Source organism: Lepisosteus oculatus, chromosome 27 (assembly GCF_040954835.1).
Source record: "Lepisosteus oculatus isolate fLepOcu1 chromosome 27, fLepOcu1.hap2, whole genome shotgun sequence".
NCBI lineage: Eukaryota > Metazoa > Chordata > Actinopteri > Semionotiformes > Lepisosteidae > Lepisosteus > Lepisosteus oculatus.
Genome location: NC_090722.1, coordinates 6739444 through 6751977, shown reverse-complemented (window position 1 = coordinate 6751977; position 12534 = coordinate 6739444). Strand labels below are relative to the sequence as shown.

At 53.9% G+C, this 12534-nt stretch overlaps 1 protein-coding gene across 1 annotated transcript; it reads left to right on the top strand.

The window, feature by feature from the left end:
- The first annotated feature begins 862 nt into the window (after positions 1–862).
- Positions 863–10615, top strand: chrna11 (cholinergic receptor, nicotinic, alpha 11). Its single transcript, XM_069185120.1, has 10 exons — positions 863–1401; positions 3669–3808; positions 4197–4241; positions 4414–4523; positions 4863–4942; positions 5028–5195; positions 5734–5928; positions 6713–6799; positions 7074–7183; positions 8350–10615. The coding sequence occupies exons 1-10, from the start codon at positions 1350–1352 to the stop codon at positions 9103–9105; spliced, it is 1743 nt and encodes a 580-aa protein (XP_069041221.1). The 5' UTR covers positions 863–1349; the 3' UTR covers positions 9106–10615.
- Positions 10616–12534: the final 1919 nt, after the last annotated feature.

Genomic DNA, 12534 nt, shown 5'->3' with positions numbered 1-12534 from the left:
TAGGGTTACAGTGTGACCCGGCCCGGACTGGACCACTGGGTCTGTACCCTCCACTCTGTATATACAAGATCATCACTAATCATTAGACTGCGACTAAGGGTTTATTGCATTTTCTTGGAGCAGCATGCCAGAAGTCAGGTGAACCTCGTCGTTAACCTAATTAAGCTAACGAGCAGCCTCATGGATGTGCAGGATCATAAATCCCTCTTCAGCAGCTCTGAGTAAACAGTATTGATGTCTGCTGAGCTCTCTTCAGTAATTACAGCCCATTGATCGCGGCGTGTCAGTCTCCGGTAGTCCTTGTTAGTGTCTGGGTGGGGGGTGTGGAATATTGTCAGCTCTTCCTTTTACTGATTTACTGAACACTGCTGCAAACGTGTTAAAAGTGCAGCTTGAGCAAGAGGCTCTCGGTGCTCTTCTGGTAAAGAGGTGCGTGGATATCCAGATGTGCAGGCCTGGCCACTTGTATCCAGATGTGCCCCCACACTCCCACTCGAGAGCTACTTACTAGAACTGTTAACTATTACATTAAAAACAGTGCTGCACCAGTCAAATAAAATACAGGTGCTGAAGGAAAAGCAAAGAAAAACTTAAGAGTAATGACCTATTGGATGCTTCCTCACTAACACCTCTTCCAGCAGCATCCTTAGTTTTCCCAGGAGGTCTCCTGTCCAGGTCCTGACCAGGCTCACACTGCTGAGCTCCAGTGGGCTGCCAGCTGGGAGCTGCAGGGTGTTACGGCTGCTTTTCTCTCCTCCTTTCCTCCTCTCTCCTCTCTCTGCCTTTCCCCTCTCCTTTCTCTGTGTCTTGCTGCTTCTCCTCTCTCCCTTCTCTCTCTCTCCCTGTGTCTGGGAGCTCCTCCTCTTTCTCCTCTCTGCCTCTCTCTCCTCTCTTTCCTCTCTCTCCTCTCTGCCTCTCTCTCCTCTCTTTCCTCTCTCTCCTCTCTCTCCCTGTGTCTGGGAGCTTCTCCTCTCTCTCCTCTCTTTCCTCTTTCTCCTCTCTCTCTCCCTGTGTCTGGGAGCTTCTCCTCTCTCTCCTCTGCCTCTCTCTCCTCTTTCTCCTCTCTCCTCTCTCTCTCCCTGTGTCTGGGAGCTCCTTTTCTCTCTCTCTCTCCTGCGCAGAAAGGACCAGCGAGCGAGAGGGAGGAGGGAGGAGGGGGAGCTGGCTCGTGCGTCTCCCAGTCAGACCGCCCGCCGCGGGCTCGCTGTCAGTGCGCTCTGGAAGCCTGTTCCCTCCCCCTCTCTCTCCCAATCCGTGCCAGGATCCCGGACTCCGGACCCCAGGCAGCCTGCATCCCCGGCTCTCCCTACCCTCTCTCTCCTCCTCCTCCTCCTCGCCGCAGACGGATCATGTTGACGTCTCTGCTTCTCCACCTGGCTAGCGCAGCAGCCCTGATCCGAGGTAAGCCTCTCGTGGGGGCTGGTTCTGGGGGGGTGTGGAGGGAGTGTGGGCGCACGGCGGTGCGGAGAGGGGCCGGGGGGTTTCGGCAGCGCAGCCTGAGCGAGTGCAGCGAAGGCAGAGGCTAACGGCACGCTCACACTCACACACACGGCCTGTCTGGAGACCGGTAACGAGCTGGCCGGGGGAATTCCGATACTGAAGCTGTCGCGGTCCAGTCACAGCCATGCAGGGCTTTATTGTTCAATAAAGACAGCTGCACGTATAACACAGGGCTGGAGAAAACCACATAGAACAGTCCCTGTGCAGTAGAACAGTCCTGTTACAATAGGAGCTACAGTCCCAGTCCAGTAGGACAGTCCTGTTACAATAGGAGCTACAGTCCCAGTGCAGTAGGACAGTCCTGTTACAGTTGGAGCTACAGTCCCAGTCCAGTAGAACAGTCCTGTTACAATAGGAGCTACAGTCCCAGTGCAGTAGGACAGTCCTGTTACAATAGGCGCTACAGTCCCAGTGCAGTAGAACAGTCCTGTTACAATAGGACCTACAGTCCCAGTGCAGTAGAACAGTCCTGTTACAATAGGACCTACAGTCCCAGTGCAGTAGAACAGTCCTGTTACAATAGGAGCTACAGTCCCAGTGCAGTAGGACAGTCCTGTTACAATAGGACCTACAGTCCCAGTGCAGTAGAACAGTCCTGTTACAATAGGACCTACAGTCCCAGTGCAGTAGGACAGTCCTGTTACAATAGGAGCTACAGTCCCAGTGCAGTAGGACAGTCCTGTTACAATAGGAGCTACAGTCCCAGTGCAGTAGAACAGTCTGTTACAATAGGAGCTACAGTCCCAGTGCAGTAGGACAGTCCTGTTACAATAGGAGCTACAGTCCCAGTGCAGTAGAACAGGCCTGTTACAATAGGAGCTACAGTCCCAGTGCAGTAGAACAGTCCTGTTACAGTAGGAGCTACAGTCCCAGTGCAGTAGGACAGTCTGTTACAATAGGAGCTACAGTCCCAGTGCAGTAGAACAGTCCTGTTACAATAGGAGCTACAGTCCCAGTGCAGTAGAACAGTCCTGTTACAGTAGGAGCTACAGTCCCAGTGCAGTAGGACAGTCTGTTACAATAGGAGCTACAGTCCCAGTGCAGTAGAACAGTCCTGTTACAATAGGAGCTACAGTCCCAGTGCAGTAGAACAGTCCTGTTACAGTAGGAGCTACAGTCCCAGTGCAGTAGAACAGTCCTGTTGCAATAGGAGCTACAGTCCCAGTCCAGTAGAACAGTCCTGTTACAATAGGAGTTACAGTCCTAGTGCAGTAGAACAGTCCTGTTACAGTAGGAGCTACAGTCCCAGTGCAGTAGAACAGTCCTGTTACAATAGGAGCTACAGTCCCAGTGCAGTAGAACAGTCCTGTTACAGTAGGAGCTACAGTCCCAGTGCAGTAGAACAGTCCTGTTGCAATAGGAGCTACAGTCCCAGTCCAGTAGGACAGTCCTGTTACAATAGGAGCTACACTCCCAGTGCAGTAGAACAGTCTGTTACAATAGGAGCTACAGTCCCAGTGCAGTAGAACAGTCCTGTTACAGTAGGAGCTACAGTCCCAGTGCAGTAGAACAGTCCTGTTACAATAGGAGCTACAGTCCCAGTGCAGTAGAACAGTCTGTTACAATAGGAGCTACAGTCCCAGTGCAGTAGAACAGTCTGTTACAATAGGAGCTACAGTCCCAGTGCAGTAGAACAGTCCTGTTACAGTAGGAGCTACAGTCCCAGTGCAGTAAAACAGTCCTGTTACAATATGAGCTACAGTCCCAGTGCAGTAGAACAGTCTGTTACAATAGGAGCTACAGTCCCAGTGCAGTAGAACAGTCTGTTACAATAGGAGCTACAGTCCCAGTGCAGTAGAACAGTCCTGTTACAGTAGGAGCTACAGTCCCAGTGCAGTAGAACAGTCCTGTTATTACAGGCCTGAAGCCATTAGAAAAGAGAGAGAGAAGAGGTAACGGGGGGAAATGTGACTGATATTTATCTACTTCTAAGCACTTGACTCTGCAGATAATAATTCTGCTGGATTCAGCTTCTTGTAAATCGCAAATTCTGTACTGGATTTCAAACTGAAGCTGTAAATCTGAATCTGACAGTGCTCTGCAGAGAATATTTAGTGTAAGAAAATAGATGCAGTATATTCTGTGTGCCACAGTCCTGTTTCTGATGCCAGGCTGTCTCTCTCCCTTGTCTCTCCCCCTCTGTCCCTGTCTGTCTCTCTGTCTCTCAGTGTCGGAGCAGGGTCCTCACCAGCGCACTCTGCTGAAGGAGCTGCTGAAAGACTATAACAGGATGGAGCGTCCAGTGGGCAACGACTCTCTGCCCCTGACTGTCCACTTCACCCTCAGCCTCATGCAGATCATGGACGTGGTCTGTCTGCCTGACTGTAGCTGTACCTGCCTGTCTGCCTGACTGTAGCTGTACCTGACTACCTGTCTGCATGTCCATCAGCCTCTCTGTAGTTCTGCCTGTCTGTCTGTAGTTGTATCTGCCTGTCTGTCTGACAGTTGTGTCTGCAGTTGTGTCTGCCTGTCTATAATTGTGTCTCCCTGTTTGTCTGCCTGTCTATAGTTGTGTCTGCCTGTCTGTCTGTACTTGTGTTTGTCTGCCTGTGTGTAGTTGTGTCTGCCCGTCTATAATTGTGTCTCCCTGTTTGTCTGCCTGTCTGTAGTTGTGTCTGCCTGTCTATAATTGTGTCTTTCTGTCTCTGCTATTCTCTGCATTAGAGAACTAAAATAAGTTTCCATTGTACTTTCAGGATGAGAAGAACCAGATCCTCACAACCAACATCTGGCTTCAGATGGTAAAGACACACGTGTGTGTGTCAGTGTGTGGTGTGATGCCAATGTGTCTGTATGGCAGAAAGTGTGAGTGACTGTGTGTCGGTGTGTGTGGTATGATGTCAGTGTGTATGGTGTGTGTGAGTTCAAGTCACAGGCTCTCTCCCTCTGTCACCCTCTCCCATCTCTGAGCAGTACTGGTATGATCACTACCTCTCCTGGAACCAGTCCAAATACCCAGGAGTGAAAAACCTGCGATTCACCACCGACCAGGTCTGGACACCTGACGTCCTGCTGTACAACAGGTAACGCTCACCTGTACAACAGGTAACACACTGGAGCACAGGTATAGCACACAAAAAAGAGTCCTCTGACATCCTGCTGTACAACAGGTAACACACTGGAGCACAGGTATAGCACACAAGAAAGAGTCCTCTGACATCCTGCTGTACAACAGGTAACACTCACCTGTACAACAGGTAACACACTGGAGCACAGGTATAGCACACGAGAAAGAGTCCAGCTGTCACCTGAGCACAGGTAGAGCACACCTGAGCAGGAGCACAGATACCTCCCACCAGATCTGGGTCTCTGCAGCTCTCACCTGAACACAGGTAACTCCTCTGTCTCCCCCATCCCCCCAGCGCAGACGACCACTTCGACTCCACCTTCAAGACCAACGTCCTGGTGAACTCCAGCGGGTACTGCCAGTACCTGCCCCCAGGTACGTGTGCCCCCCCCCCCCGCCCGGCCAGCCCCCCGCCCGCTGACCGCTGACCGCTGACCGCTGCTTGTGCTGCTGTGCGCAGGGATCTTCACCAGCACCTGCAACGTGGACGTGCGCTGGTTCCCCTTCGACATCCAGAAGTGTGAGCTCAAGTTCGGCTCCTGGACTTACGACGGCTGGCTGCTGGACCTGCAGATGATGGACGCCGACGTCTCGGGGTACATGCCCAACGGGGAGTGGGACCTGGTGGGTGAGTGACCCCGATCTTCTGCCGGACCCCACCTCTTACCCAGCCACTCCTTGTTTTTATTAAGAAACACCCCCTTTTACAGAGGACTCGTTTTGGCCGGGACGCCCCTCATACATACTGACCCTACGCTTGCTGAGGCACCCCCGAACCCCCTTTTTACAAAGAGGCACCACTTTTCCTCATACAGCCAGTTCCTTCTTTTATTAAGAGACCCACCTTTTTGCAAGACACCCCTTTTTACAAAGAGACCCCACTTTGGCTGAGACAGCCCTTTAAATAAAGAGAGCCCAAATGTGCTGAGACACCCCTTTTACAAAGACACCCCATTTCTGTTTAGACACTCCTTATAACGCTAGTCCCTACCTTTTCTGATAGACACCCCTTTACACAGCTTGTCCCTCCCTTTTGCTGGGAGACACCCCTCTTTATTAAGAGTCCCCACTTTAGCTGAGACTCCCCATCTTAAGCTTAGACCTGCTTTTGCTGAGAGTACCCCCCTTTTTCGGAGGAGACCCCACGGCCTGTGTTGTCTGTGTAGGGGTGCCAGGCAATCGCAACGAGATTTTCTACGACTGCTGCAAGGAGCCGTACCCCGATGTCACCTTCGTGGTGACCATCCGGCGCCGGACGCTGTACTACGCCCTGAACCTGCTCATCCCCTGCGTGCTGCTGTCCTCCATGACGCTGCTGGTCTTCGTGCTGCCCGCGGACTCGGGGGAGAAGATCTCGCTGGGTGAGTCTGTGGGAGCGCAGTGTCCACTCATGGTCGAGTCCTGGAGCACAGGCTGTCCTCTCTGGACAGCCAGGTCTGACAGTGTCCAGTGAGCCTGTCCTCTCTGGACAGCCTGGTGCATCTGTGTCCAGTGTCTGTATCCAGGCTGTGGTCACTGAGCCTGTCCTCTCTGGGCAGCCAGGTCTGTCTGTGTCCAGGGTCTATGTCCAGGCTGTGGTCACTAAGCCTGACCCCTCTGGTGAGTCAGGTCTGTCAGTGTCCAGGGTCTGTGTCCAGGCTGTGGTCTTTTAGCCTGACCCCTCTGGACAGACAGGTCTGTCAGTGTCCAGGGTCTATGTCCAAGCTGTGGTCACTGTACTTCATCAGGATCTGTTTATCCTCGCTGTTCAGATATTCTGCTTGTGTGTATTGTCTGTTTAGGGTCCTTTAACATTCTCTCCTCTCTCTGTCCCTCTCTCTCTCCTCTCCTTCTCCAGACTCTTACAGTCCTTACCCTCTCCTCCCTCTCTTTCCCTCTCTCTCCTCTCCTTCTCCAGATTCTTACAGTCCTCACCCTCTCCTCCCTCTCTTTCCCTCTCTCTCTCCTCTCCTTCTCCAGATTCTTACAGTCATCACCCTCTCCCTCTGCTCTCTCTGCAGTCTATATACTACCCCCCTCTGACAGCTCTGCTGGCCTCAGCACCCTGCTGTGCTTCACTGGGAGTGTGTGTGTGTGTGAGAGTAGGAGTAATCCTTCACTGTGATTCTCCACCCCTCCCCTCTCTCTGTCTCTCTGTCTCTGCAGGGATCACAGTCCTGCTGTCTCTCACCGTCTTCATGCTGCTGGTTGCCGAGATTATGCCGGCGACGTCTGACTCCATCCCTCTCATCGGTGAGTCTGGTGCCTCTGTGTCACTCGGACTCCCCCACCCTCTGTCCCCCTGCTCTTTCAAATGGTCAGATTCAAGTTTAAACGAGCTTTATTCGCTTGATCAATGAGTTACTGCTGTGCCAAAAACCAAAGGAATATAGCAATTAACACATCTTGTTGTACATTTGCATTCAGTCCATCGGTTACAGTGGAGCAGCACAGTCTGCTCCACAGGCTCTGATCGGAGATCGCACTGTTGCTCAGGTGTTACTGTCTCCCTGCGCCCCTCTCTCAGGCCAGTACTTCGCCAGTACCATGATCATCGTGGGCATGTCCGTTGTGGCTACAGTGGTGGTTCTGCAGTACCATCACCACGACCCGTCTGGGGGAAGGATGCCCAAATGGGTGAGAGCTCCTCCGCCTTCCCTCGGCCTCCATCTCCACTCCACAGGCCAGGCCAGAGCCCGGAGCGTCTCGGAGCGTCACTGGTGTGACGGAGGGGGGAACGTTGTTGCCAAGGCAGATACCGTCAGCACAACATCTGCTGACGTTTTACAGTACTGTCACATCATCCGACATTTAAATACAACATGCAACACGTAGAACATTATTGAGAGACGGGCTCACTGTCTGTTCCTCAGGCTGGGACAGGAGATCACACACTGTATTATTATTATTGAGAGACAGGCTCACTGTCTGTTCCTCAGGCTGGGACAGGAGATCACACACTGTATTATTATTATTGAGAGACAGGCTCACTGTCTGTTCCTCAGGCTGGGACAGGAGATCACACACTGTATTATTATTATTGAGAGACAGGCTCACTGTCTGTTCCTCAGGCTGTGACAGGAGATCACACACTTTATTATTATTATTGAGAGACAGGCTCACTGTCTGTTCCTCAGGCTGGGACAGGAGATCACACACTGTATTATTATTATTGAGACACAGGCTCACTGTCTGTTCCTCAGGCTGGGACAGGAGATCACACACTGTATTATTATTATTGAGACACAGGCTCACTGTCTGTTCCTCAGGCTGGGACAGGAGATCACACACTGTATTATTATTGTTGAGAGACAGGCTCACTGTCTGTTCCTCAGGCTGGGACAGGAGATCACACACTGTATTATTATTGTTGAGAGACGGGCTCACTGTCTGTTCCTCAGGCTGGGGCAGGAGATCACACACTGTATTATTATTATTGAGAGACAGGCTCACTGTCTGTTCCTCAGGCTGGGACAGGAGATCACACACTGTATTATTATTATTGAGAGACAGGCTCACTGTCTGTTCCTCAGGCTGTGACAGGAGATCACACACTGGATTATTATTATTGAGAGACAGGCTCACTGTCTGTTCCTCAGGCTGGGACAGGAGATCACACACTGTATTATTATTATTGAGAGACAGGCTCAGTGTTCCTCAGGCTGGGACAGGAGATCACACACTGTATTATTATTATTGAGAGACAGGCTCACTGTCTGTTCCTCAGGCTGCGACAGGAGATCACACACTGGGCTGTCAGCTCTTCTCTCTCTCTCACCCCTCTCCCTCTCTCCTCTCTCCAGGTGGAGCTCATCCTGTTCCAGTGGGTGGCCTGGTTCCTGAGGATGAAGCGTCCCGGAGAGGAGGGGCTCCCGGAGAGGCCCCCCTGCACCCCGAACCTGCGCCGGTGCTCCTCGGGCTCCGGGACGGGCAGCCTTCACTGCTCCCCCAACCCGGACCCCATCCTGCACCCCCTGCACCCCCAAAACCTGCCCTCGCTCAGCCCCCACGCCCAGCTCCACGCCCAGCTCCACGGCCTGCACCCCTCGCATGGCAGCACCCATAACGGGAACCTGCTGTACCTGGGCTTCCAGAACCTGGACGACCCGCCCGTGATCACGGCCCCCCAGCGGCCCCCCAGGAAGGGCGGGCCCGGGAGCAGCGGGAGCCCGCCGCCCCACGTGCCCCCCCAGTTCGGCAGCCCCCTCCCGCACCTCCAGGCCATGGGGGTGCCCAGCCTGAACGGGGAGAGCGTGGGCGGGGGCAGCACCCTGTCCGCCGGCTGCGGGGGGGCGCCCGGCGGGGGCTGTCTGGGGGTGTGCCCGGCCGGGATCGGGGACCCCCAGCTGCAGGCCATCCTGGAGGAGGTGCGCTTCATCGCGGACCGGTTCCGGGAGCAGGACGAGGGCGAGACGGAGTGCGAGCAGTGGAAGTTCGCCGCCGCCGTCATCGACCGGCTCTGCCTGGTGGCCTTCAGCATCTTCAACATCGTCTGCACCATCTCCATCCTCATGTCAGCCCCCAACTTCGTGGAGGCTGTGTCCAAGGACTTCATCTGAGAGAGAGACGGGAGAGAGACGGGAGAGAGACGGGAGAGAGACGGGAGAGAGAGAGACAGTCTGCACCATCTCCATCCTCATGTCAGCCCCCAACTTCGTGGAGGCTGTGTCCAAGGACTTCATCTGAGAGAGAGACGGGAGAGAGACGGGAGAGAGACGGGAGAGAGACGGGAGAGAGACGGGAGAGAGACGGGAGAGAGACGGGAGAGAGAGAGACAGTCTGCACCATCTCCATCCTCATGTCAGCCCCCAACTTCGTGGAGGCTGTGTCCAAGGACTTCATCTGAGAGAGAGACGGGAGAGAGACGGGAGAGAGACGGGAGAGAGACGGGAGAGAGAGAGACAGTCTGCACCATCTCCATCCTCATGTCAGCCCCCAACTTCGTGGAGGCTGTGTCCAAGGACTTCATCTGAGAGAGAGACGGGAGAGAGACGGGAGAGAGACGGGAGAGAGACGGGAGAGAGAGAGACAGTCTGCACCATCTCCATCCTCATGTCAGCCCCCAACTTCGTGGAGGCTGTGTCCAAGGACTTCATCTGAGAGAGAGACGGGAGAGAGACGGGAGAGAGACGGGAGAGAGACGGGAGAGAGAGAGACAGTCTGCACCATCTCCATCCTCATGTCAGCCCCCAACTTCGTGGAGGCTGTGTCCAAGGACTTCATCTGAGAGAGAGACGGGAGAGAGACGGGAGAGAGAGAGACAGTCTGCACCATCTCCATCCTCATGTCAGCCCCCAACTTCGTGGAGGCTGTGTCCAAGGACTTCATCTGAGAGAGAGACGGGAGAGAGACGGGAGAGAGACGGGAGAGAGACGGGAGAGAGAGAGACAGTCTGCACCATCTCCATCCTCATGTCAGCCCCCAACTTCGTGGAGGCTGTGTCCAAGGACTTCATCTGAGAGAGAGACGGGAGAGAGACGGGAGAGAGATGGGAGAGAGATGGGAGAGAGACAGACTGAGGAGAGAGACAGGAGAGAGTGCGGAGACAAGGAGGAAAGAGAGAGACAGGGGGGAGAAGGTGGGGGGGGGACACGGGGGTATGGGACCCTAAAACCCTTTGCAAAGCTCTGTTCAGAGGCAACACAAGAGACACAGAAAGGAGGAGGGGGGAAGGGAGACACTTCCTCTCTCTCTCCAAGGGCATGGTGCTGACGCGACTGTCGGGCTGGGTGTCGCCCTGCTGGTTGGTCTCCTGTTTGTGTTCGGGAACTGCAGTGGGGTGTGGTCTGACCCGGGTTCCACCAGGGGCAGTCTATACAGAGCTGTGGAATCAAGTGTCGGGTACAGATCACCTGAGTCGAGCCCCTGCCTCAGCGCAGTGCCAGACCTGCTCGGCCTCCTCAGTGAGGTTCTGACCCGCCCTCACGCTGTACAACCCTTCCCCTGTACAGGCACACACCCAGTCTGAGATCGCCAGCGCTGAGCCCCAGCCCTCCACATCAGTCACTGCAGCCTCAGCAGTTCCTACTGTACCTGCATCCAAAAATAAAGATGTCTTTTTCTACTCTGTTTCAGCCTTATTCCTTATTCCAGGCTTTATAGGGTTGTCAGTCAGACTCCCAGTGCACAGCAGCCTGATCCACTCCAGGTTTTACAGTGCTGTCAGTCAGACTCCCAGTGCACAGCAGTCTGATCCACTCCAGGTTTTACAGTTCTGTCAGTCAGACTCCCAGTGCACAGCGGTCTGATCCACTCCAGGTTTTTACAGTTGTCAGTCAGACTCCCAGTGCACAGAAGCCTAATCCACTCCAGGCGTTGCTACCAGCTACAGGGCTCCTGTACAAATTGTGCTGGTGAAGCAGAAAAGAAAATGGCTTTAATATTATTTTAAGTCCCCATTTGTCTTGTTGCTAATCTCCTGTTTCACAGAAGAGCGAGCGAGAGAGAGGGGCGGCCTCAGTGCCACTGGAATGTTTTATTGGCGCCCTCAGAGCTGGTGCAGTCTTCCAGCACAGTTCTTCACCAGAGGGAGGGAGACAGGCTCGAGTAATTAGTTATTGACGGGCAGCTGAGAGAGCAAGGCCCAGCATTTTTACTGGTGCCTGTTTGCTCTGAGCTCAGCTACAGCCGAAAGCCAAGGGTCTCCCCCCACCCCAAGCCAGCGGCACGGCCTCGGAGCCTGTCCCAGTCCCCCACCACTCTTTGTGTAAAGACGTGTCTCCTGTTCTCCTTGTCTGCTCCTGTGCCCCCGGGTTCTAGTTTGTCTCCTGATCCTGGCACTGACCTTTCGAGATCTGACAGCTGGAATCGAGTGCCCTTGTAGTCTCCTCGGTTCAGGACTGAAGAGATTCTGTGCCTGCGAGTTCTTGCTGCTCAGCCCCAGAATGAACCTGCTTGCTCTAATTGTACCAGTTCCAGAGCACCAGGGTCTTTTCTTGTAGTTTGGAGATGAGGCCATACTATCGCATGGTTTCACAGCCTGCTGTTCTTGTGACTGATTTTCCAAGGGGGGTGGCACGCCGACAGCTGAGTGTCACTGGGGTGCGCTAGCCATATCACCCTGCAGCTCCCAGCTGGCATCCTTCTGAAGCCCAGCAGTGTGAGCCTGGCCAGTACCTGGACGGGAGACCTCCTGGGAAAGCTAAGGCTGTTGCTGGTAGAGGTGTGAGTGGGACCAGTAGGGGGCACTCACCCTGCAGTCTGTGTGGGTTCTGATGCCCCAGTACAGTGACAGGGACGTTTTATTAAAAGACGCTGTCCTACAGTTCTGACTCTCTGTGGTCAGTACAAACCCCAGGGTGTTTCTGGAAAAGAGTAGAGGTGTTACCCCAGTGTCCTGACCAAATTCTCCCCCTGGCCTTTACCAGTCATGGCCTCCTAATAACCCCCCTCTCTGAACTGTCTTCATCACTCTGCTCTCCTCCCCACTGAGAGCTGGTGTGTGGGAGAGGACTGGTGCATCATCCAGGTGGGGGTACACATTATGATGATGATGTTTGGGCAGGCTGGAGTCACCCAGGGTGTGCATGGTCACAGGCAGTACGGGTTGAGGCCAGGGGGGTCACAGGGGGTACAGGAGGAGGACTGGGGGTTACTGGGGGCCTGGTGGGGTCTGTGAATCACCGAGGGACAGAAGCAGGGTCCAGACCCCAGTCCTGCACCCCAGCTGCTGGCTGAGCAGAGCTGAGTGTGAGCTCCAGCAGTTCAGGGAGAGAGCCAGCAGTAATTAGAACCGCAGAGCAATTCAATTAAACAGAGTGTTAATTCAGCTCCTGTGCTTTAACACGAGCAGCCAGCCAGCAGTCCTGACAAGTCAGGAGGACATGACTGAAGGCTTGCAGGGAATTTGTTCCGTCTTCGATGCAGAAAAGAAAGAGTGAATTTAGCATTTCGTCTCTGCGGTGTATTCCTGCATCAATTTAAATCTCTACAGAGCAGGAGATTAGTGGTGTTCATAGTTTAACTGGGAGGTCTCTGAGGAGATGAGA

Bases quoted from the DNA above. Each gene is read 5' to 3' on its own strand.
- chrna11 (XM_069185120.1), top strand. From the start codon at position 1,350: ATGTTGACGTCTCTGCTTCTCCACCTGGCTAGCGCAGCAGCCCTGATC. The intron at 3,809-4,196 runs GTCTGTCTGCCT...TTGTACTTTCAG, and splicing joins TCATGCAGATCATGGACGTG to GATGAGAAGAACCAGATCCT. The intron at 4,524-4,862 runs GTAACGCTCACC...CCATCCCCCCAG, and splicing joins GACGTCCTGCTGTACAACAG to CGCAGACGACCACTTCGACT.